General features: G+C 42.5%; 1 protein-coding gene across 1 annotated transcript in view; it reads left to right on the top strand.

The window, feature by feature from the left end:
• Positions 1-422: 422 nt before the first annotated feature.
• The window catches only part of CRTC3 (CREB regulated transcription coactivator 3), an 82,868-nt gene continuing 61,135 nt past the window's right edge, over positions 423-22,155 (top strand). The window contains exons 1-2 of the mRNA XM_072628493.1: positions 423-554; positions 9,911-10,021. Of these exons, the coding sequence (XP_072484594.1) occupies positions 423-554; positions 9,911-10,021 (243 nt within the window). The remainder of the gene's footprint in view (positions 555-9,910; positions 10,022-22,155) is intronic.

A 22,155-nucleotide genomic window follows, 5' to 3' on the forward strand; every position in this document is an offset into this window, starting at 1 on the left:
CCCTCGCTCCCCGGAGGCCGCGCGCCGGGGGCGGAGCCGGGGGCTGCGGGGTGGGGGCCCGGCTCCCTCGCTCTCCACTTTCCCTCCCTCCCTTCCTCAGTAGCTCTCGGGCCCGCCGGGCTTCAGAGAGGCCGCGCTAGGGGGCGGAGCCCGGGGGCGCGGGGCGGGGCCCTGGGTTCCCCGGTTGCCCCCTCCCTCCCACGGTCGCTCTCTCCTCCTTACCCCCCTCGTTCCCTCGCTGGCCTGCCGGACGGGCGGCTGTGGGGTCGGTGTGAGAGCGCAGCCTCGGCCGCTCGTCCGGCGCCGCCGGAGCCGGGCGCAGGGACCGAACGGAGCGAGGCCGGGGGCCAAGCCAGCGGGGCCGAGGCCGGGCTGGGCGGCCGCGGCTAGGCCCGCGCCCTCCGCCTCCGCCGCGGGCCGCCATGGCCGCGTCCCCCGGCTCGGGCAGCGCGAACCCGCGCAAGTTCAGCGAGAAGATTGCGCTGCACACGCAGCGTCAGGCCGAGGAGACGCGGGCCTTCGAGCAGCTCATGACGGACCTGACGCTGTCCCGGGTGAGGCGCCGCCGGGGTCGGGGCCGGGCCGGGGCTGAGGCCGGGCGGGGCGGGGCCGGGCCGGGGCTGGCGCTGTCTGCGGGGCCTCGGGTCAGGGCTGCGGCCGCAGCCAGGCGGGGCCGCGCCGGTGACAGGTCGCGGGGCCGGGCCGTCCTCCACCCCTCCCCCCACCCCCATCCACCCCCTGTCCTCCCCCCCCCCACCCCCCGCCGGCATCCCCAGCCCGCTAGCTGCCCCCGTCCGGCGTGGTGGCCCCGGGCCAGAGGGCTGAGGCCCAGCGCCCTGGGCTGGGAGCCTGCGCGTGCCCGCCGCAGAGGCCCCCAGCTCGCTGCCATCTGTGTGCGCGGCCCTCCCCGGGCCTCAGTTTCCCCTTCCGTCCAGGAGCAAAGCTTCCGAGGCTCATTCCAGCCGGCGCTGGCTGCTCGCGGGCCCGGAGCCATGGCGTGGGTGCCTGGCATCTGTTAAGCGCCGGCTGTATGCCGGGCACTGTGCCAGGCGTCCGGGACACTGGGAGATAGGCCCTGCCCTCGAGGAGCCCCCGGTCCGGTGGGATTGGGAAAGGCTTCCTACCGAGGGAGGGTTGGAGCAGGACCAGGAGGGGAGCGCACCGCGCGTGGGGGCCCAGGGGCCGGGCCACGGGCGTGCGAGGCATTGCACAACTCCGGCGGTAAGGAGGGCCGCGGCGGTCCCAGGGAAGCCGGGGGTTTCCTGGGTTTCCCTTCCCCTGTGCAGGTGGTCGCCTTCTCCACCCTCCGGGAGGATGGAGGACGAGGGCCCACCAGCCGGGCCGTGCGGGGGGCAGGACCCGCGCCTCAAGGTCACGCTGCCCCGGGGCACAGCCCCGAATGGCAGGGTACGGGGGCCAGAACGCTCAGGATGAGGCCCCTCGGAGCGGCACTTGAAAGGGATAGACGGCATAGTGAGGGAGAGAAGGACCCTTCAGGTCCACGGAACTGTTTGTGGATCATCCCTGCTTGGAGCTGTGCTGCCCAGGTGGTGGCAGGGGATCGTCTGAGTAGCCGAGGAGGGGCTGGATGACAGCGAATTTTGAACGCAGGGGTTAGAAGTTTGGGCTCTAATTGTATAGGTAATAGAAAGCCCTTGGAGGTGTTTGTGGCAAGAGATGGTGGGATTGCTAAAAAACCACAACCTGAGACAAGTTTTAGGAAAATGAGAGTAACTCCTTTCTGTAGCACTCTTTGGTAAAACATAACCCTGTGGGGTTCAGGCATGTCCAACAATGGTGACCCCGCTTTGGGATTTTCTTTGCAAAGATATTGGAATGGTTTGCCATTTCCTTCTGCATTCACTTTATAGATGAGGAAACTGAGACAGGGTTAGAAATCAAACCTGAACTCAGGTTTGCCTGACTCTGGGCCCAAGGCTCTGTGCACCCGTACCCTGTAAGGAGAGTAGTACATACATTTATCTCCATGTTACAGATGAGGAAACTGACACTCAGGGAACTGACATGTAGAAATAGGACTTGAACTCAGACCTTCTGACAGAAAGTTCAGTGCTTAGTCCATCATACCACACTGCCTCCTCGAAGCATATCAATCTAGCTAAGAAATAGAGGACTCTTTGGAACATGGAAAGCTTAGAGGTGGTGGTCTGTAAGGAAGCTGTTTAACAAATATTAATTGATTATCTGTTATGTGTAGGGCACTGTGTTATTAGGCCCTGTTGTGGGTGATATTAAAGTTGATTTAGACATGGTACTTGTTTCTTAGGTACTTAAACTGTTGTAGGTGAGAGAAGATAGGTACACACAGTTGTAGTTAGAAGTTGTCAGGTCCCATGTTGTCATTCAGTTGTTTTCAGCCATGTCCCATCCTTTGTGCCCGCATTTGGTAGAGCTACTGAAGTGGCTTACCATTTCCTTCTCCATTTCATTTTACAGATGAGGAAACTGAAGTAAATAGGGTTAAGTGACTTGTTAAGGGTCACACAGCTAGGGAGCGTTTAAGGCTGGATTTGAACTCAAGGAGTCTCGACCCAGCACTATTCACTGTGCCACCTAACTGTGTGGGTCAGATTCCATAAGATTGTACATAACTCTTTGGGCATTCAGAGGGTGGAAGGAGCACTTTTGGTTTATCAGGGAAAGTTTGCTAGAGGACTGATTTTTCATTTTTTTCTTTGCACCTGTAGAACATTTTTTGCATTTTCATTGTCTAGAACAATGACTGACATAATGTAGTAGGTAGTTCTAAGTGTTTTCTGAAAAGAACAACAGGTAAACTGTGTCATAGTGGAAATAGCACTGGTTGAGAGTAAGGAAACACATGTTCCAGTTCACTTTTGTTTTCATCTAATGCAAAATATGTTTATATAGCAACATGAAATAAGTTTATATACATGAACAAAAAGTATACTTTAGAACATTTTATTGACATTACCCTGTAAATGACAAGTATATCTTCATTCAGTCAAAACCTGTAAGTTACATCCTTGGCCTCTTTGCTGATACATCCTTCAAGAAAGCCCTTCTCTGTTACTTCTAACAGTGCCAGTTAGTCATCTGAAGGTTATAGCAACTTGATTGCCAAAGACTCTTTTCCAAGGTGTCAGGGTTATAGAAGGAATCAGCCCCCTGCTTGATCTGTGCTAGGCCAGAAACATGAATGTTTCATAGATCTAGAACTGGCCAGGGCCTCAGAGTCTTTTAGTTCAACTCCATCATTTTCCAGATGGGAAAACTGAGGTCCAGAGAGATTACATTACTTGCCCAAAGTCTTACAGTCAGGAGCTGAGAGAAGATTCTGATTCTAATCCTTTGGTTTCATGTTCAGTGCTCTTTCTATAGCATTGTGTTGGCAGGAAACATTGTTATAATAATTGTTTTAATGGCATAAAATAGCTAATCAGTTTGGAAAGGGATGAGAAACCATCTATATTTGCCAAGTCTAAGTATGGTTTGCCCTTGACTTAGAGCTGCAGGGAACTTAAAAGAACCTAAGCTTGTTTTAAGACAAATGAACCTAGGACCAGAAAGATTAATGACCAGCCCAACATCACAGAGCCACCAGGAGACAAAGCCAAAGTTCTAGTTCCTATTTTGCCACTAATGACTCAGTTACTTCACCTGTCAGATGAAGGAATGTAATCAGATAGTTTCTAAGGCCCCTTCCAGGTGAAAAATTCTGTAGCGATCCTCTTCAGCAAATCAGTACACAGTTCTTAAGCATTGTGTCAGGTACTGGCATTGCAGCAAGAGACAAAAAATGGTCTCTGCCCTCTAGGATCTCACAATCTAATGATATTTTGCTAAAGAGGAGGGCATAAAGGAAGATTATATTGGAAAAATAAGTTGGGACTGGTTTGTGGAGAACTGTGAATACCAAGCTGATGAGCTTTTTTGGTTTTGCAAAAGTTCAGATAGGAGATGGTGATGGCCTAGGCTGGCATGATGATAGGGCAGATAGAGAAGAACAGAAGGATTGGACAGATTTCAAGGGAGAAGCAATGGGATTTGGTGATTGATGCTTCTAAGGCATAAGGAGGAGGAAGACACAAAGATAACTTGGAAGCTTTGAATATCTGGGGGAAATAGATGAAATAGGTCAGGCTGAGAGGGTGGTGCAGCAGTGAGTTCAATCTTGGACATAGGGAGCTGAGGTGACAGTGAGACAGACAACTTGAAATGTTTGGTAGGCAGTTGGAAATAACCAGACAAACTTGATAGGCAAGACTTGAAAGACATCAACATAGACATGATAGCTTCTGGCTAAGCAATTATCTAAAGGAATAATTTTCTTTTTAGGAAAGAATGTAGAGAAGAACATGAGGCCAAAGACTGCATCTTGGGCAATTCCCACCCTTAGGGAAAACAGGAAAAAGAGGAGTCAGAGGATCCAGAAGAAGCAGTTAGGGAGGTAGGAAAAGAAATACAAAGACAAAAGTGAAATAGTACCTGCTTTTGAGGAGCTTACAGTCAGATGTTGGGGGAGAGAAGGTCATTTATGTACATCTGCAAAATATATACAAGGTAATTTTGGGAGTGGAGGAAACACTTAGCAGTAAAGGGATCAGGAAAGGCTTCATGTACAACTGGGGTTCTTAAGCTGAGGTTAGTGAACTTTTTTTCCTTTTTTAATATTTTCAGAACTTTTGTTATAATTGACTTACTTTGTAATCTTCTGTATTTTCTTTTATGCATTTAAAAACATTATTCTGAAGAGTCTTTAGGCTTCACTAGATAAAAAAAAAAGTTTATGAACTCTTGATGTAGAAGGTGGCACTTGAGTTGAGTCTTAAAGGAAATTAGGAATTCTAAGAGGAGGTAAGAAGGGAGTCCACTCCAGGCACTGGAGACAGCCAGTGCCAAAGCACAGTATTGGAGATGGAGCATTGTGTGTAAGGAGCAGGGAAGAGGCCAGTTTGGCTGGATTGTTGTGTAAACAAAAGGTCCAGAAAGTTAGGATGGGGCCAGGTTGTGAAGGGCTTTAAATGCTAAATATAAGGAGTTTCTCTTTGATCATAGGGATTCCAAAGAGCCATTGGAGTTGAGTGGGAAGGTAATGTGTGACTTTGCTTTGACCATGGAGTAGGGAGAGACTTGAGAGAAATCAAAGAGGAGGCTATTGAGGTAGTTCAAGAGAGAGATTGGGCCTGATATAGCATAGATAGCATGTGAGTTAGTAGAAAGGGACAAATACAAGGGATGTTGTGGAAGTAAAAATAACAAGATTTAGTAAGTAACTGATTGGATATGTGGGATGAATAAGAGTGAGGCACTGAGGATTGACACCAAAGGTGTGAATCTATCCTCTTTTATCTCTGTACTCTCTCTTGGTGAACTCATCAACTTTCATGGCTTTACCCTGCCCTTATCTTTGTCTAAAGCTTTCATCTTACCCTGCCTGCGGAACATTTCTTCCTGGTTATCCCATATTAACATGCCTATATAGAATTTGTCTTTCCCCTCTTCCTGACTTGTTTCCTGACCCCTAAGAGTCCGTCCTCAACTTTCACCTCTTACTCATTGCTTCTATACAGTCAGTTTCCAGGTCTTCTTAATTCCATCTTTTCATTGACTTCTCTATCCACCACCTTTTCTGCACTTATATAGCCACCTTCCTGATGGTGGAGCATGTACTTCATTAAGCTTGTGGACTTGACTCATTACCTCTCACCTGGACTATTATAGTAATCTTCTGGCTGGTCTCTTTGCATCCAGTTTCTCTCCTCTTCAGTCCATCTTCCAGTTGGATGATTTACCTTTTCCTTAGTTTCTCCAACTCAGTAGTCAGATTGCTATTTTTAAAAAACATTTTCACATTAGTCATGATGCAAAGAAGAATTAGAACTAATGGTAAGAACCATGAGAAAGAAAAAATGAAATAAAAGAATAAAAAGGAGAGCAGATAGCATGCTTTTACCTGTATTCAGACTCCAAAGTTCATTTTCCATTGTGAGTCTTTTGGAGTTGTCTTAGATCCTTGCATTGCTGAGAAGAGTTAAGTCTATCAAAGTCAGTCATTGAACGGTGTGGCTGTTATGTGTACAATGTTCTGCTTGTTCTGCTCATTTCACTCAGCATCAGTTCATATAAGTCTTCTCAGGTTTTTTTTAAGTCCTCCTGCTCATCATTTCTTATGGAACAATAGTAGTCCATTACATTCATGTACCATACCTTGTTGAGCCATTCCCCAACTGATGAACATCCTCTCAATTTCCAATTCTATACCACTACAAAAAGAACTGCTACAAATATTTTTGTATATGATGGGTCCTTTTCCCACTTGTATGATCTTTTTGGAATACAGACCTAGAAGTGGTGTTGCTGGGTCAAAGAGTATGCACAGTTTTATAGCCCTTTGAGTATAGTTCCAAATTGTTCTCCAGAATACTTGGATCAGTTCACAACTCCACCAGCAATGCATTAGTGTACCAATTTTCCTACATCTTCTCCAACATTGCCAGATTGCTATTCTTAAAGCACAGGATGAAGTCACTCCCTTAGTCAGTATACTTCAGTATGTCTCCCCAGCGTGTCTTGGATAAGGTATAAACTTCTCTATCATTTGAGGTCCTTCACAATTTCCGGACTTCTTACACATAACTTTTTGAGGACAGCTGGATGGTACAGTGGATAGAGCTCTAATTCTGGAGCCAGGAAGACCTGAGTTCAAATGCAGCCTCAGAGACTTATTGTGTGACCCTGGGCGGGTTACTTAACTCTGTTTGCCTCAGTTTCCTCATCTATACGATGAGCTAGAGAAGGAAATGAGAAACCACTTAAGTATCTCTGCCAAGAAAACCCCAAAAGGGATCATGGAGAGTCAGACGTGACTGAAATGACTGAACAACAGATGTGCCTACTTGCTGTTTCCTGTGTGTAACAGTGCATCATCTGTCTTTTTTGTCTAGGCCGAGCCGTAGGCTTGGAATTTGCTCTCCCTCCCTGTCTCCTTCACCTCATAGTTCATAGTTCCCTTCAGGGCTCAGCCATTATACTTCAAGAGACCTTTCTTGATTCTCCCAGTTACTTGTGTTCTTCTTTCCCTCTCCACATCACTTTATTTTGTACATGCCTTGTGCTTATTTATTTGTGAACATATTGTATCCTCCAAGTAAAATGTAAGCTCTTTGAGCGCAGGGACTAAATCACATTTGGCTCAAGATGTGGCACAAAGAAGGCACTTTGTGAAATGCTGCTGATTGTTAGCTGATAGGGCCGTTGATAGCTGATAGACCCAGCTCTTTTTTTTGAGACTTAACGATGTGCACACTGAGAGGGAGACAAATGTAAATAGATGTGGGAGAGAAATATACAAGATTGAAAATCTAGCTTCAGTTAGGGTTAAACCAAGTCTCTCTGGCCCCTGTCTTCACAAAGAAAACCCTTTATCTGTTGAATTATGAAAACTAAGGTGAAGGGTAAACAATGCTTATCAGCTATCAGAACACAAATTCATTCTGTTATAGACTGGATGGGACAGGTCAGGAATGCTTGCAAGTTTGCAGAAGTGAGTGTATCATCTGCTAAAAAATGGAATCAAGAAGTACCTGCCTCCAGGAGTGCCTAACCAACAGAGGCATTGAGAATACAGGCAGGCATTTTCCAAAAATAGAGTCACTGATCAAAAAGCAGAGAAGAGCCTCACCGGAAACTTGAAGGTTGTAGTCATTGTAGTAGATCTGAAGTGGAGATGAGGGCTTTGAATTTTGAGACATTTTCCACAATGAAAATCCACACTTTGATATATACATAGGCCACAGATCCCTTTCATTCACCTTTCATCTTCCCCCTTCCATACCCAGTTTAGTTGAACTAATCAACAAGATGATCAGGAGTCTTCCCTTCTAGAGAGAGGTATCTCATTGAGGACAGGGGAAAGTGGTCATTATACTTCTCTGCCATTTTTCTCCTAGTCCTTGATCTTGTGAGTGTTGTGAAGGGTCTCTGATTTCTCCCCACTCTGCCCTGTGGACCTTCGGTTATAGGCAGGGCCAGTTGTTCCTACCAGGTGTTCCATGGACTGCATCAAGAGGAAGGTTGGTAGAAAGGGCGACTGAGGAAGAAACTCTGGTTCCCACGTTGTCTTGAGTGCCTCAGGTCTTAAAGTGGAGACTCCTGTCAAAGGGGTGGTCTGAGAACATTGGAAGGGAAGCCTGTAGCCACTAAAAGCTAGTATTAGTTCATCAAGAATAGGTCATCCCAGAATTAACCATTTCCTTTTCTGTCAGATTTATTAGACTAGTAGATTGGAGGAATGCTGTAGACATGGTTTACTCATAGATTTCAGCACAGCTTTTGGAGAAGTCTCATTTTGTCTTTGGGGACAAAATGGAGAAATGTAGGCTAGATAATAATATAGCTGGGTGGATTTGAAACGGACTGAATGACTAGACCCAAAGCTGAGCTGTTATTGGTTAGCTGTCTACATGAAAGGAGTCCTTCAGGAGTGAGCTTCAGAGCTTGGTTGTTGACCCTGTGCTGTTTTTAATCAATTTTCAATGAAATGATCATATTTTTATCAGCAATCTGGGTGAAAGCATGAATGACAAACATTGAATTGCAGATGACAGAAAACTGGGAGGAATAGTGAAATGTTAAATACCAGTTAGGAGTTAAAAAGATCTCATTGGGCTGTAAATAAAATGAAATTTATTAGAGACAAATGTAAAGTTCTGCCCTTAGGTTCAGATAATCAGCTGCACAAGTATAAGATGGGGAAGTGGTGAACACCAGTTCAGAGTATTAGAACTACATTTGAAGGCTCTAGGTTCAAATCCTTACTTTGTCACTTGATCAAGTCACATAACTTCTCTGGGCCTCAGTTTATGCGTCAGTAAAATTAGGCGTTTGAATTAGATCACCTCTAAGGACTTCCATCATTCTAGAACCTCATTTCCTAGGTGAAAAAAGATCTAGAGGTAGGTAGGTCTAGAGTGGATAGAGCATTGGACTTAGAATAAAGAAGACTTGAGTTGACATCCTGCCCCAGATACTTGGAGCAGATACGCTATATGATCCTGGGTGAGTTACTGTAATATCCTTTGTGATCCTTAGGTTCCTTATCTTTAAAATGGGAATAATAGTCCCAGGTTGTAGCATCGATAATATACTTGGCAAACATGGAAATGTTCTGTAAATGCCAGCCATTATTATTAGCATGAGTAAGGAGGTACAAAGCAGCCAGGGTAGCTGGGTTCAGAGAGCCATAATGTTCAAATGGAGGTAAGTGGTAGCTTTGCTGTTCTCTGCCCTGAGCAGAACACTTCAGAAGCACAGGGTTCAGTTTTAAAGACCTCCCTTTGAGTAGGTGGGCCATATTCAAAGGAGAACAACCAAGATGGGGAAGGGACTTGAGATTGTGCCACATGAGGACTGACGAAAGGGGTTATTTAGTCTGGAGAAGACTTGAGTCCAGATAACTGCCTTCAAGTATTGGAAGGATTGTCATGTGAAAGAGATATCAGACTTATTCTGCTTAGGCCCTAGAGGCAGATGAGTTAGGAGAAATCAGTGGAAGCTGCAGGGAAGCAGGTTTAGCTTTTACTCCCAAGACAAACTTCTGAGCTTTTGAAAAATAGAATCCGCTGCCTGAGGAGACAGGGAGAGTTTCCCAGCTCTGGAGGTGTTCCAGTAAGCCCATGGGATGGTTGTTGGGTGGGGGAGTCCTGTTCAGCCGCAGATTGAACTAGACTAGAATTTCTTTTCAATTTATATTGTGTGAGATTTTTCTGTGAGCCAGGCTTTGATCTTCCTAACCTTGGGATCCTCTTATAGCCTTGGAGGCCTCTAGGTGCATGCTTAATGAGCCCAGGGAATGATGATATGGCACTGCCTTTTTCGTCGGAACTTTACTGCCCTCTCTAAATGTCTTTGAAATTTTTGTTTCTAGGTTCAGTTTCAGAAACTTCAGCAACTACGCCTCACACAGTCTCGAAACCAGTACCATGGAGGGTCGTTACCCAATGTGAACCAGCTGCGCAACAGTGCAGCAGAATTTCAGGTAACTTCACATATTTGCTGTCTTGAAATGGAATGGACTATAACAATTTGGCTCGTTCTCTTTCGGCATTTTACAGATGAGATCGAGTTGGAGAACTAGTCTTGTATAAGTTCTCTATTCTCTGGAGAAAAATTAGTTTGGCAGCATTCTCTGTTATGGTTTCTGCTGGGTCTTTGTGAAAAGAACTTTAGATAACATTATTTCCCAAATACAGTAACTGAGGCACTGATAAGTGCTTTTTCTATGTGCATGGAGCATTTACTATTTGATAACAACAATTAAATGAAATTTAAAGTAGAACTGGTGTTTCTGCTAGTTCTGAATCTTGTTGCTATGATTTATATTAGGGCCATTTAAAGTTTTAGTTTAAAGCTAAGGGTAGCTTTCCTGAAAGGTGAGCTAATTACTGTATTTGACATTACATTAATACTGTATATGTGAGGCAAGTAACTCAATTCACTGTAATCCTTGTTGCTTTTAAAAGCACCTTGCCCTCATTTTTGTTGTGAAAACTGTGTTTACTTGCTTACTGGTGTCAAGGAAAAGTTATCATTTTAGCACAACTTCATTTAGTGTATTTTTGGTAGGGCCTAATAGGGAGCACATAGTTGGGCACAGAGTAGTTGAGTTAAATGCTTGGTTTATAAAGATAGAAATTTAAAACAACCCCTCTTTTCAAGGACCTTTCTCCTGGGAGGCTACAACATGTACATAGATAATTAACCATAACGTCCTTTAAGGAGGGCGAGCACTTACAATTGGGGGTATCTGGAGAGGATTTCAGGAGGAGGGGTGATACCCAGGATGAGCCTTGAAGGAAGCTGAGCGTTTTCACAGAATGAGGTGATCAGGGAGTACCCTCCAGGCATGGGGGCTATCCTTTGGGAGGACCTGGAGAGGACAGATGAAAAGCCAGGGTCAAGAGGAGCTGGTTGCTCAGTGTGATGGGCACCTAAAGTTCATGAAGGGAGGAATAAATCTGCAGAGGCAGTATGGAGCAAGACTGGAGGTTGTGAGGGCTTGCATTTTCTCTTAGCAAAGCTCAAGCATCACTGAAGAGCTTTGAACAGAGAAGCAAGAGGGTCACCTTCAGTCTTCATGAAAGGTTATTTGGATAACTGTGCAGTGGATAGATTGGAGAGGGAGTCCATTTAGGAGGCCATCGCAATGGTCCAGGAGAGAGAGGAGGTCCTGAAAAGATAGAGAAGTAGCAATAGCATTGCTGGGATGGAGAATGGGATGGTGAATACCCAGAGGGTGATAAGTCGGCAGTGTCCAAAGTGGCAGCAATCAGGATGGGTGATGGCTGAGAAAAGGCTATTGGATAAGTTAAGAGATTGTTGGCATCCTTGGAGGAAGCAGTCTCATGGCAGTAGGATAAAATAGAAATGCTTTTGTTTAGGTTTTAAAGCACTTCACAACTTGACTTCAGCCTAGTATTCAAGGCTTATTGTGTACTTCTCCCTTTCCCCTACTCTCTACTGCAGTACAACTGACCTTCTCTCTGCTTCTCACATGTGATCTCCATCTTCCATCTTTGTGCCTTTGCACTGCCACACAAAGGCAGCTAGGTGGCCCAGTGGTTAGAGTGTCAGACCTGGAGTCGGGAAGACTCCTCTTTTTGAATTCAAATCTGGCCTCAGACACTTAGTAGTTGTGTGACCCTTAGCAAGTCACTTCACCCTGTTTGCCTCAGTTTCCTCATCTGTAAAATGAGAGAAGGAAATGTCAAACCACTCCAGTATCTCTGCCAAGGAAACCCCAAATGGGGTCACAAAGAGTTGGAATGACTGTAACGACTGAACAGCAACAACCAAGGTCTGAAATGTAATCTCTCCTTACCTGTCCCTATGAGTCTTTCACTTCTTTCACACAGTTTATGCACAACCTTCTACATATAGTCTTTCCTTGCTGCTAAGCCCTCCTTCTGCTCATGCCCTCCCTTCCAAGCTCTATTATATTTATTCCCTTTATATGAATTCTACAGCATTTGTTTCCTTTTAGAATGCATGTTCTTTGAAAGCAGAGATTGTTTCATTCTTTGTCTTAATATCTCAGTGCCTAGCACAGTGCTTGGCACAGAGTAAATGCTAAATAAATGTTTGTTTATTGACTTGTTGATAGAAGTGGTGAGATAGGAAGCCACATTGCAAGGCTTTGAGCAGTGGGCAGGAGGTGAGGAATAGGGAGCAGAGGCAGTTTTTTCTAGGAATTTGGCTGTGAAACGGAAAAGCACAATCAGTAGCTTGAAAGGATATTAGGGTCAAATGAAGGTTTTTTTAAAGATTGGGGAGACCGAGGCAGCAGGAGTAGCCAGTTGGTGAGGAGAAATTGACAGGACAAGCTTCTCTGGAAGAAAGGGAAAAGGATTGGGATAATTTACTTACTTAACTGTGTAAAGGTTGTATCTCCCAGTAGAATATATGGTCCTTGAGGGCAGGAATTATTTTTCATTTTGTCTCAATATCCTTAGCACTAGCACAAAGTCTTGTGAGTGTTTGATGTCTTTGAATTTAATTGATTTAAGGATCCTGGAATGGGTTAGAAGGTTTATCTCTTCAGAGACTGTAGCTAAGTAATCAAGAGTGGGGGAGAGGGTAATGACATAGAGGGGATTGGAGGTATGGAATAGGGCTAATAAAAGGTGGCTCATTACAGATGATTTCACTTAATGAAGTAAGAAGCAGATTGTCTACCGAGAGGAGAAGGGGAGGGGGAGGTCATGAGGTAAGATGTTTGAGGAGAGAATAGGTTAGAACAGCCTCTGTGGGAAGATAAAAGCATCACTGTATAGTGGAAAAGGCCCAGTTAAGATTTGTAGTCGATCTTATCTTCACTTCTGAATTTACCTTCAATCACATTCCTCAGCATGAAAGGAAAAGCCAAAACAGTTGGGTGGTGACAGGTTTGGAGTTTGGCCAGGAATGAGTGACAATAGGACAAGGAGGCAAGTGATTCCAAGTATGTAGTCAGTCATACTAATTTACTATGTGGTCAGGACTGTGAAGGGGGAAACGTGAGGCTACAGGTGAACAGGGAGGACTGGGTAGAGAGACTGAAGATAGTAGTGACAATCAGGTCGTCAGGGGGCTTCAGGAAGAAAAGAGGCAGGCAGTGGAAGAGCTGGAAGAAATTATAGGTAATGATTAAAGAGAAAGGGTTTCACAGTTTGGGGTCACAGAAGCAACACATTTGTGAGTGACATAAGGTCAGTTATAGGCCCATTCTTATGGATGATAGAATTGATGATGTGAGTCAGGAGATGGAGTCCTGTTTTCTACACTTCTTTCTCCTGTACTATCTTGTTCACTCTGTGCCTTCCTTTGGCTGTCCATACTCCAAGGCTAGCCTATTTCGGACCTGCCTCAGAAATTTCTCTTTCTTCCCCTGCATCACAATTAATTCATTCAGTACAGCTCATTTCAATGAAAAAAAAAAAGACTAGCTATCCCCTGTTTCTGTATTAGCATCATTGTTTAGAAAGTACTACCCTGAAAATGCCCTTATGAAGTAGATACTGCAAGCCAAGTGGTATTGTTCCCAATCTGGTACTGTCCTCTTGGCTGCTTTGGGCTCCCTGACACCCCAGGGCAAGTTTGTTTCATCTTTTTAGGCCTACTTAAAACTGCCTCCCTCCTCTCCATGAAAGTGATGGGGAAAGAATTGCCTTGGAATCAGAAAGACTCAGTACAGGGGGGTCCACATAGTTTTTCTTGAGATTTTCTTGCTTTGTGACCATATGCAAGTGACTGAACATTGAAGCATAAATTTCTTCAATTGTAAAGTGGGGATAACAACACCTGTAACACTTGTCTCATCGGATTGTTGTGAGGGGTGATGGGGTAATTATGCAAAATATTTTTCAAACTTTAAAACATATCTGGATATCAGTTATTAAATCAAGTCTTAATTCCTCCTAAGTTGAGTTGTGTCCCTAAAAATAGAAAAGAATATAGCTTACCTTCTTATATCACTTTACAAATCCTTTTTCTTTTTACTATCCTTGTGAGACAGTTATTGGAAGCCAAGTCTTCTTATCCCCATTTTACAGATGAGAAATGGGAGTCTCAGAAAGGTTCCCTGATATGTTCTTGAACCTGGGTGTTAGGATTGAGTCCAGGGCTCTTGACAACACCACCACCATTGAGTCAGGCAGTAAGCCTTTTTAAAGCATTTGGTCTGTGCCACACATTCCCTGAATTCAGTTCAATTCAGTCAGCGTTTGCTAAGTGCTGATTCTATGCAAGATACTGTACAGGTACTTTGTACCTGATAAAGCTGATAGAGCAGAGTTAGGCCATCTGTGTTTGTGGATTTTTTTGAATAGCTATGTGTTTCATTAAAGAGGCCCTGTGGGGTATTGGGTCTTGTTGCAGTTGATAAAAAAATATTTTGCAAGTAAAAACATTTTTGTATTCCTTAGATGATACTTTTTAAGTGGTAGTCCACCCTAGCAAATGGAAGGGAGAGGAAAGCTTGTGTGGCTTTCCACGCCCCTTTCCTGATTGAAGGAAAGACGTACCTGAGGCCCAGGTCCTATCTGTGTCCCTCAGAGAAGGGAAACTACCACAGGTCAGTCATGGCAGTCATTAAGCGTTTATTTAGCATTTTCTGTGTCAGGTACCATGTTAAGCACAGGGGATATCATACAAGCAAAAAGAAAGACAATACATCAAAGGGGAGGTGAAAAGGTGCCTTCGAGGGAGAAGGAGGTACCTGGACAGGGTTGTGGTGGCTAAGAGGGATGGGGGATGGCTGGTCCCCAGAGTAAAGATTCTGGGAAGAATGAAGAAAGGGCCACAGGAGCAAGAGTTAGGTGCCAGTTGTGCCTGTTGGCCAACTCAGACTTCGGGCAGGAGAAGTTAAGCCAGTTTTGACTTCAGATCCCAGAAGCCCCCACTGGTTACAACTAGAGGGTGTGGGAGAAGTATGATATCATCATCATCATTATCCCCCTCACATTTATTTCATACTTTAAGGTTTGTAAAAGTACTTTCCTCATAGTAGCTCTATGAGATAGATAATGTAGGTATTATTCCTATTTTGTAGGTGAGCAGACATGGGTGAGAAGTTGAGTGAGGTGGGTATTGGACTTGGGTCTCCTGACTCAAGTCTAACTGCCTGTGGTGCGCTGGCAAGAGGGCCATAAATGAAATCTGAAAACCTGGCTCATTATCATCTATGGGATCTTAGGCAAATTGCTTAATCCCTCCACGCCTCAGTTTCTGCATCACTAAAATGATAATAGTACTTGCACTACCCACTTCACTGGGGCAATTGTAAGGAAAATGCCTTATGAATCTTAAATTAGTAAATTAATCATTGTAATAAGCTTGAAGTAGCCTCTTGCCTTGTATTTTCTTATCTCCCCAAGAAAATCTTGAAACATTCTCAGGAAGCTCTTGGACCTTCTTATTCTCCTACTTCTTAAGGGCCTGTCCTATCCTTTCCCTCCTGCCTTCTTTCTATCTACGAACATATCTGAGTACCCAGTTTATACAAAGTAGTAGAGGAATTCGAGGAAAGAGACATGACCCTTGCCCTCAGGTTTGAATGTTTGCTATAGGGGTCTTGGCCTATAGGTAGTGTCCTAAAGATCTAGTACAGGCAAAATTATCTGGCAGGCCCTACCACATCCCAACAATTTGGGCTCTTAAGATCTAGATTAAGATTGAATTCTTCTCCAGTTCACTAGGAGAACTTTGGTCATGGCTCAGTCTTAATAATTTTTCCTTACGAGGTATAAAAAAAAATGAGAGGCAGCTCTGTGCCCACGGTCCTCATGAGCCAGCTGTGTGGTGCTCCCTCTGCTGGTCCTACAATGGCAGCCTTTTGTTCGCATAAAATTTCTTTACCTTCGTGGAAAGTAGGTATCAAACTAAGATTCAGTTGAATTAATTTACATTCAGTGGTCACCTGCTGTGTACAAGACATTGTACTGGGTGCTAAGATATTACTCAGTTAACATCTTTGACCCCATGGGAATTGCAGTCAAATAGATGGAAGCAGAAGGATCCTTCTGCGCTTATATATGATGAGAGATGAGGCACATTTACAAATCGGCTCTTAGGATGGAATTTTTTCTTGGGTTGGTTTCCACCAATGTTGGTCTTATCCATTTTGTGTTAGTTATTGTTAATAATTACATCATTACAAATTGTGACAATATTACAAATTGTTAATAATATTCCATTTCAGAGGGTAACATTTTCTGATCTTGTCCCCAAATTTGGTAGCTCTATGTAGACCCTTTTGTATTATCCACATAGTCACACACTGAATAAATTTCTTTGTTGATTTGACTTTAGCCTCAGACTTTCTATAGCATATCTGGGATTACAGGATTCTAAAGTTAAAGGTGGAAGGGACTCTGGTGGTCATCTAATCTAACTTTCCCCCATAAGGATGAGAAAACTGAAGCCCAGAGTGACTTACCCAGAATCACCCAACTGATTGTGCAGCCACATGAAACCATGTCTGCTGCCCAGAATTCTGTTCTCTTAAAAGAAATGGTGGCAACTCCTGAAGGTTAGATAGCTCATTGTTCTTTAAGATGCAACTTATAAAGATTGGAGCTGTGACCAAGAACATAGTTCTGCCAGCTTTAAAATACAAATTTGAGCAGTGTTGTTTTATCTTAGCTGTTTTAATCCATTATTTCAGGACAGTTTGAGCTTTGTCATTTAATGCAATTAGAGGATTCTGTTGTCCTAATGATAGAGGGTAGAAAAAGAACTCTTTAGAATATTTGAGGAGAAACACTCTTAGCGCCTAGGACACAGTATGTGATTCTTATACTAGTAAAAATTAGAGTATATGTTTTTATATATATAAGCATGTACATATGTATGTATGTATATATATTTGCATATATGTGTGTGTATATATATATATATAAACATAAGTGTTTGTATAATATATGTGTATGTATATATATGTCTTCCCATTTCCCCTATAACTGTGACAAGTTATTCTTCCTATTGATTACCAGAGTTGTAGATTTCAAAACCCCCTACTGTTCTCATCTTGTCCTGAAGAGATACCATTTGTTTAGATAATCAGTAAGCAATTTATTAAGTACTTGCTGTGTGCCAAGTGCAGTAATTAGAAGTATTGCCATGAAACTATTAATAGCTCATCTCTGTCTAGTACTTACTGTTTACAAAAGCTTTCCTCCCAGCAGCCCTGTAAAGTGGGTAGTGCAAGTATTATTATCCTTGATGAAATTGAGGCTTAGATTAAGTGACAAAGACTTCTGTTATTTGGTAATTCATTTGACTCATTGTCATTATAGACTATAAGCATCTGTACTGTACTATATACAGCACTGGAGAGAAGGATGATGCAAAAATAGATAAGGTGTGGTACCTGCTCATGGAGAGTATAGTTCCTTGTTGGGAAGATAGATAGCACATATATACATGTAATTTAGCAGAAATAAACAAGATAGGATTTTTACTTAGCCTTCAGAAACGGATATATTAAAACATTTGTTTAAAGATTGTGACCTAGTTCTTGATAATTGGTGATTTAAGATGAAGTAATCTTGGCAGACTTTCTAAGACTATAGGCCTAATATACATTGGCAAACTGTGGATTAGGAGCATTTAAACAGCCTTCATATCTTTTATTTTTCCTAGTCCCCTTACTGCTTGATATGGCCAAGATGTTTAGGATCTAATAGGGCACTCAGATGTACTTCTTAGCTAAGTGGATTTTGCCCTAAACATCAGTTAATCTACCAGAAATAGAATATGGCTAGCAAGTAGGTTTCTTTCTCCAGCTTCATTTTGGTATTACTATAATGATCCTGATTGGGCTGGAAGACCTAGGTAAATCATGCCAAGTGTAAAGGTTGGATTTGGATTGTTTAATTGCTGTGTGGATAATTGGCATGAGTCTTTATGAGACTTGATGCCAATGAAAGGAATTTGAAACCGTGGATACAGTTGGTATATTAGCTTCCCTGGTTTATTGATCTTCAATATTGTATTAATCTAATATTTCTAGATAAGCCTGTTTTTTATTCTGTGCCAAAGAAAGTAGTTACATTCTACTTATAGTTTAAAAAACAGATCTTTTTGTCTGGATCTCAGAGGGGATTGTCAACAGTGTCAGAAGCTACAGAGCTGAAGAAGGATGAGAACTAGAAAAGATATTGGATTTAGCAATAAAGTTTTTGTTGGTAACCTTGGAGAGAGCATTCATTAGGAGTCTGACCACAAAGGAAGGAGGAGGAGTGAAAGGTGAATTAAGCTTTTTCGAGGAGTTAGTTTATGAAAGTGAAGAATGCTGTAGTGCACTAGTTTGAGGATTTTGGTAGGCTGTGCATTTCCTTCTTTTCTTTATTATTGTAATATTTTTAGCTTTTAAAAAATCCTTCATTTCTTTTGAGTGGCACAACTCTTAGAAGTAGTTGCTTTAGATACTATTATCCCCATTTTGTAAATGTGAAACTGAGACTAATGAAGGATCATTAGACTTTCTCAAGGTCACAAAGCTGGGAAAATGTTAGAGGAAGGCTTCAAAAACATGGCTTTCTGACTCCAAGATCTGTAACCCCCCCCTTATACCATATTGCCTCCCGCTTCTATCCTTAGAGAGAATATGCCAAAATTACATCTAGCTTTTTGTGGGGGGATGACTCAGTGTCATCATTTTGAAAATTAGTTCTTATACTATGATATAAATAGTTTGGGACATAGAATTTAGTCTGTCACCATACTACAAAATGCCCATTTTAGTGTATTGTTTGAAAAGTACAGCATGACATACTAAAAGCCTTAGGGATCATTGAGTTAGTTATAGGTGACTCTTAACTTGTATCCTTTGCCTCCAAATTCACATCACATAGTAGATGTAATTCTTACCTTCAGAAGCTAAAGTATTGAGATTGACAGTTTACCTCTTAGGGCTATCTTCTGTCTCTGTCAGACTCTTCCAGTTTGTTGTTGTTGTAAAGTCATTTTTCAGTTGTGTCTAACTCTTCATGACCCAATCTGGGGTTTTTTTGGCAGAGATATTGGAATGGTTTGTCATTTTCTTCTCCACATCATTTTACTGATGAGGAAACTGAGGCAAACAGAGTTAAGTGACTTGCCCAGGGTCACAAAACAAGCCTAAGGCTGGATTTGAACTCAGGTCTTCCTGGCTCCAGACGAGTGCTCTATCCACTCGGCCACCTAAATCCCTTCTTCCAGTTCATCAAACATTTATCAAGTGCCCATTATATTCAGGTTCACGCCATCTATCTTTATTACCCAGTCTAAATTCTTATTTCAGCTTTCCACCAGCATACAGGTCATTCACCTTTTTTTCAAGTAGTTCAAACCTCAGTTCACAGACTGTATCTACATCTTAACCCCTGTATTCTTTGAAACGTCAGTGTACAAATCACTTTTCTCTCAGCCACATGTTTCCTTGGATCTGACCATCACTCATGATAGTTTTATTTCCATGATCCAGAATTCTGGACTTTCTAACCACAACTTTCTGTTATCCAATTTCTTCTTGTCTCTCAAGCCTCCTAAAACCTATTCTTCAGCTTTACCGTGATCTCTAGTCTCCCTACAGCTCTCTGATTATCTATTCCATCACCCCTTCTCTGACATTCCTTTTCCTTTAAAGTCTTGACCATGTGGTTGACCAGTTTATCAATATAGCACCAGCTGCCCTTCACTTCCTTGTCTCTTTGTCCTGTCACTAGTCTTGCCAGACCCCAGCTTTATATCATTCTCACTGTATACTTTTTCTACTCCTACTCATGTGCATCCTACTGGATATTGCTAGAAAAAGTTATGTAGCTGGGTCGATTGAGTTTATTTCTGATTTGTAATCTTATCTCACTGGTCCCTCACTGCTATTCAGCAATTCTTTTATTTGCTGATTATTTATCACAATCTCTTAGCAGCTATTCCAAACATTCTCCCATCTCTTCAGGCCACCAGAAAACCTCATTTATTACTTTACAAAGAAAATAGAATGTATCCATTGTGAACTCTCTTCATCTCTACTCTTTGGAATCCCTCTTTAACAAGCCTCCTTTCACTTCCTTTGCTCCAGTGTCTGATGAACAGGTGCCTCTTCCTGTGAAGACCAACACCTTCATTGGTACTTTTAGTACCATGTCCTTCCATCTCTTCCGTGAGCTTGCCCCTCAATATTTCCCTCATTTTTTCATTTTTAATCTCTTATCTTCTTTATGACTGCCTACAAGTATGCTAAGGTATCTCTATTCTTTAAAAAAAAAAAAACAACCCAAAACCTTCATTTGACTCTGCCATCCCTTCATGGTAGCATCTTTTATTTCCTTTCCTTTCCACAGACAAAAATCCTAGAAAGGGTCATTTATGCTCACTTTATCCATTTCTTTCTCCCCCTCTGCCCCCAGTCTCATCCTGCACTTCTCAGACTCTTGCAATCTATCTTCAAACATATTAATCCTTTGAAGATGGTCTCTCTGGCATTGCTAACTGTTTCTTCACTGCTGAATCAGTAGTCTTTTTTGTTAGCTTTTCCTGTAGTTTTCGCCATTCTTCCTCTTGGACATTCTTTCTTTCTCAGCTTTTGTGTCAGTTTTCTTTTTGTTCCCCTTCTATGTGTCTCCTTTGCTGAATCATCAGCTTCTTTTGGACCACTAAGTGTGGGCATCTCTAAGCCTCTGACCAGGGCCCTTTTTTCTCTGCATACAATCTTCCTTGGTGATCTCATTACCTTCCATGGGTATATATCCTTTCAGGGAATGTAATTCCCAAATCTAGATTTGGGAATATAATCTTAATCTTTCTTTTGAGTTCTATTCCAGTATTACAGTTTATATATCTATTCTATCAGAAATAGAACTATATTCTCTTAAACTAGGAACTGTTGTCAGGTTTTTTTCTAAGTTCAAAGACTGCAAGTTAAGAACCTCTGCTCTAAACCCATTCCTGCTACAGACTTTCCTTACCTCTTCCTCATATCCTATATTCAGTAATTTCCCATTTTAGCTTTCACAGATTGTCAGCAAAGTTTCCTTCTCTCTACTCCTAGAGTAGAACACGATAAATTTAAGAGGAGTGAGGCAGAAAAAAGAGAAGTTTGTAGAAAGAAATTGAAGAAACTTTGGATTTCAAATCATAGAAGTGTTAGGAGTGATGGTCAGATCCAAGGTAATATACAACCTTTCTCTCCTAGTTCAGGCCTTGATGATCACCTACTTGGCTATTGAAATAGCCTCCTAATTGGCCTTTTTGCTCCCAGTCTTACCCTTCTGCAGTCCATACTTTTCACAGCTGCCAAATTGATATTTCTAAAACAGGTCATGTAACACCCTTTCTCAGAAATCTTTAGTTGCTCCCTTTTGCCTTTAGGAAAAAGTATTAAATCCCCATCCTAGCTTTAAACATTTTTTTTCTGTAATTATGAATGTAATAACCATCAACAAACACAAACATTTTGCTAAGCAAAGAACACTAAACAGAATTGTATGTGAAAGTAGTGAATCTATTACACAAACTTGTTTTTCATGTTTATTAAATTTAACATGATAAGGGTAGATAGAGTTCTGGGCCTGAAGTGAGGAAGACTCATCTTCCTGAGTTCAAATCTGGCCTCAGAGACTTATTAGCTGTGTGACCCTGGGCAGATCACTTAACCCTGTTTATCTTAGTTTCCTCATCTGTAAAATGAGCTGGAAAAGGAAATGGCAGACCACTCCAGGTCTTTGCCAAGAAACTCTAAATGGGATCATGAAGAGTCTGACACAACTGAAATAATTGAACAACAACAAGCAACACTAACTGCCCTGCTTGCTTGTTTCCCCTTCTGAATTTCATGCTGTTCCTTTCTTTTTCATGTTCTTTTGACACACTTTGTTTTTTACTTTTTTTTAAAATGACTGTCACTGTTATCTCCTCCCCTAACCACCATAAAATCCCTGCACAGGTAACAAATAAGTTTTATGTTATTCACTTATCAAATAAGTGAATTGAACTATTCACATGGGCAGTGTCTAGAAATGTGATGTCTACTTTTGAACTTCTAGTCCATCACTCTCTGCAAGGGGTAGGAGGCATGCTCCCTCATCAGTCTTCATAAGTTATGAATGGTCATTACATTGACCAGAATAGTCTTTCAAAAATATTTTCCTTCAT

Source organism: Notamacropus eugenii, chromosome 1 (genome assembly GCF_028372415.1).
Source record: "Notamacropus eugenii isolate mMacEug1 chromosome 1, mMacEug1.pri_v2, whole genome shotgun sequence".
Lineage (NCBI taxonomy): Eukaryota > Metazoa > Chordata > Mammalia > Diprotodontia > Macropodidae > Notamacropus > Notamacropus eugenii.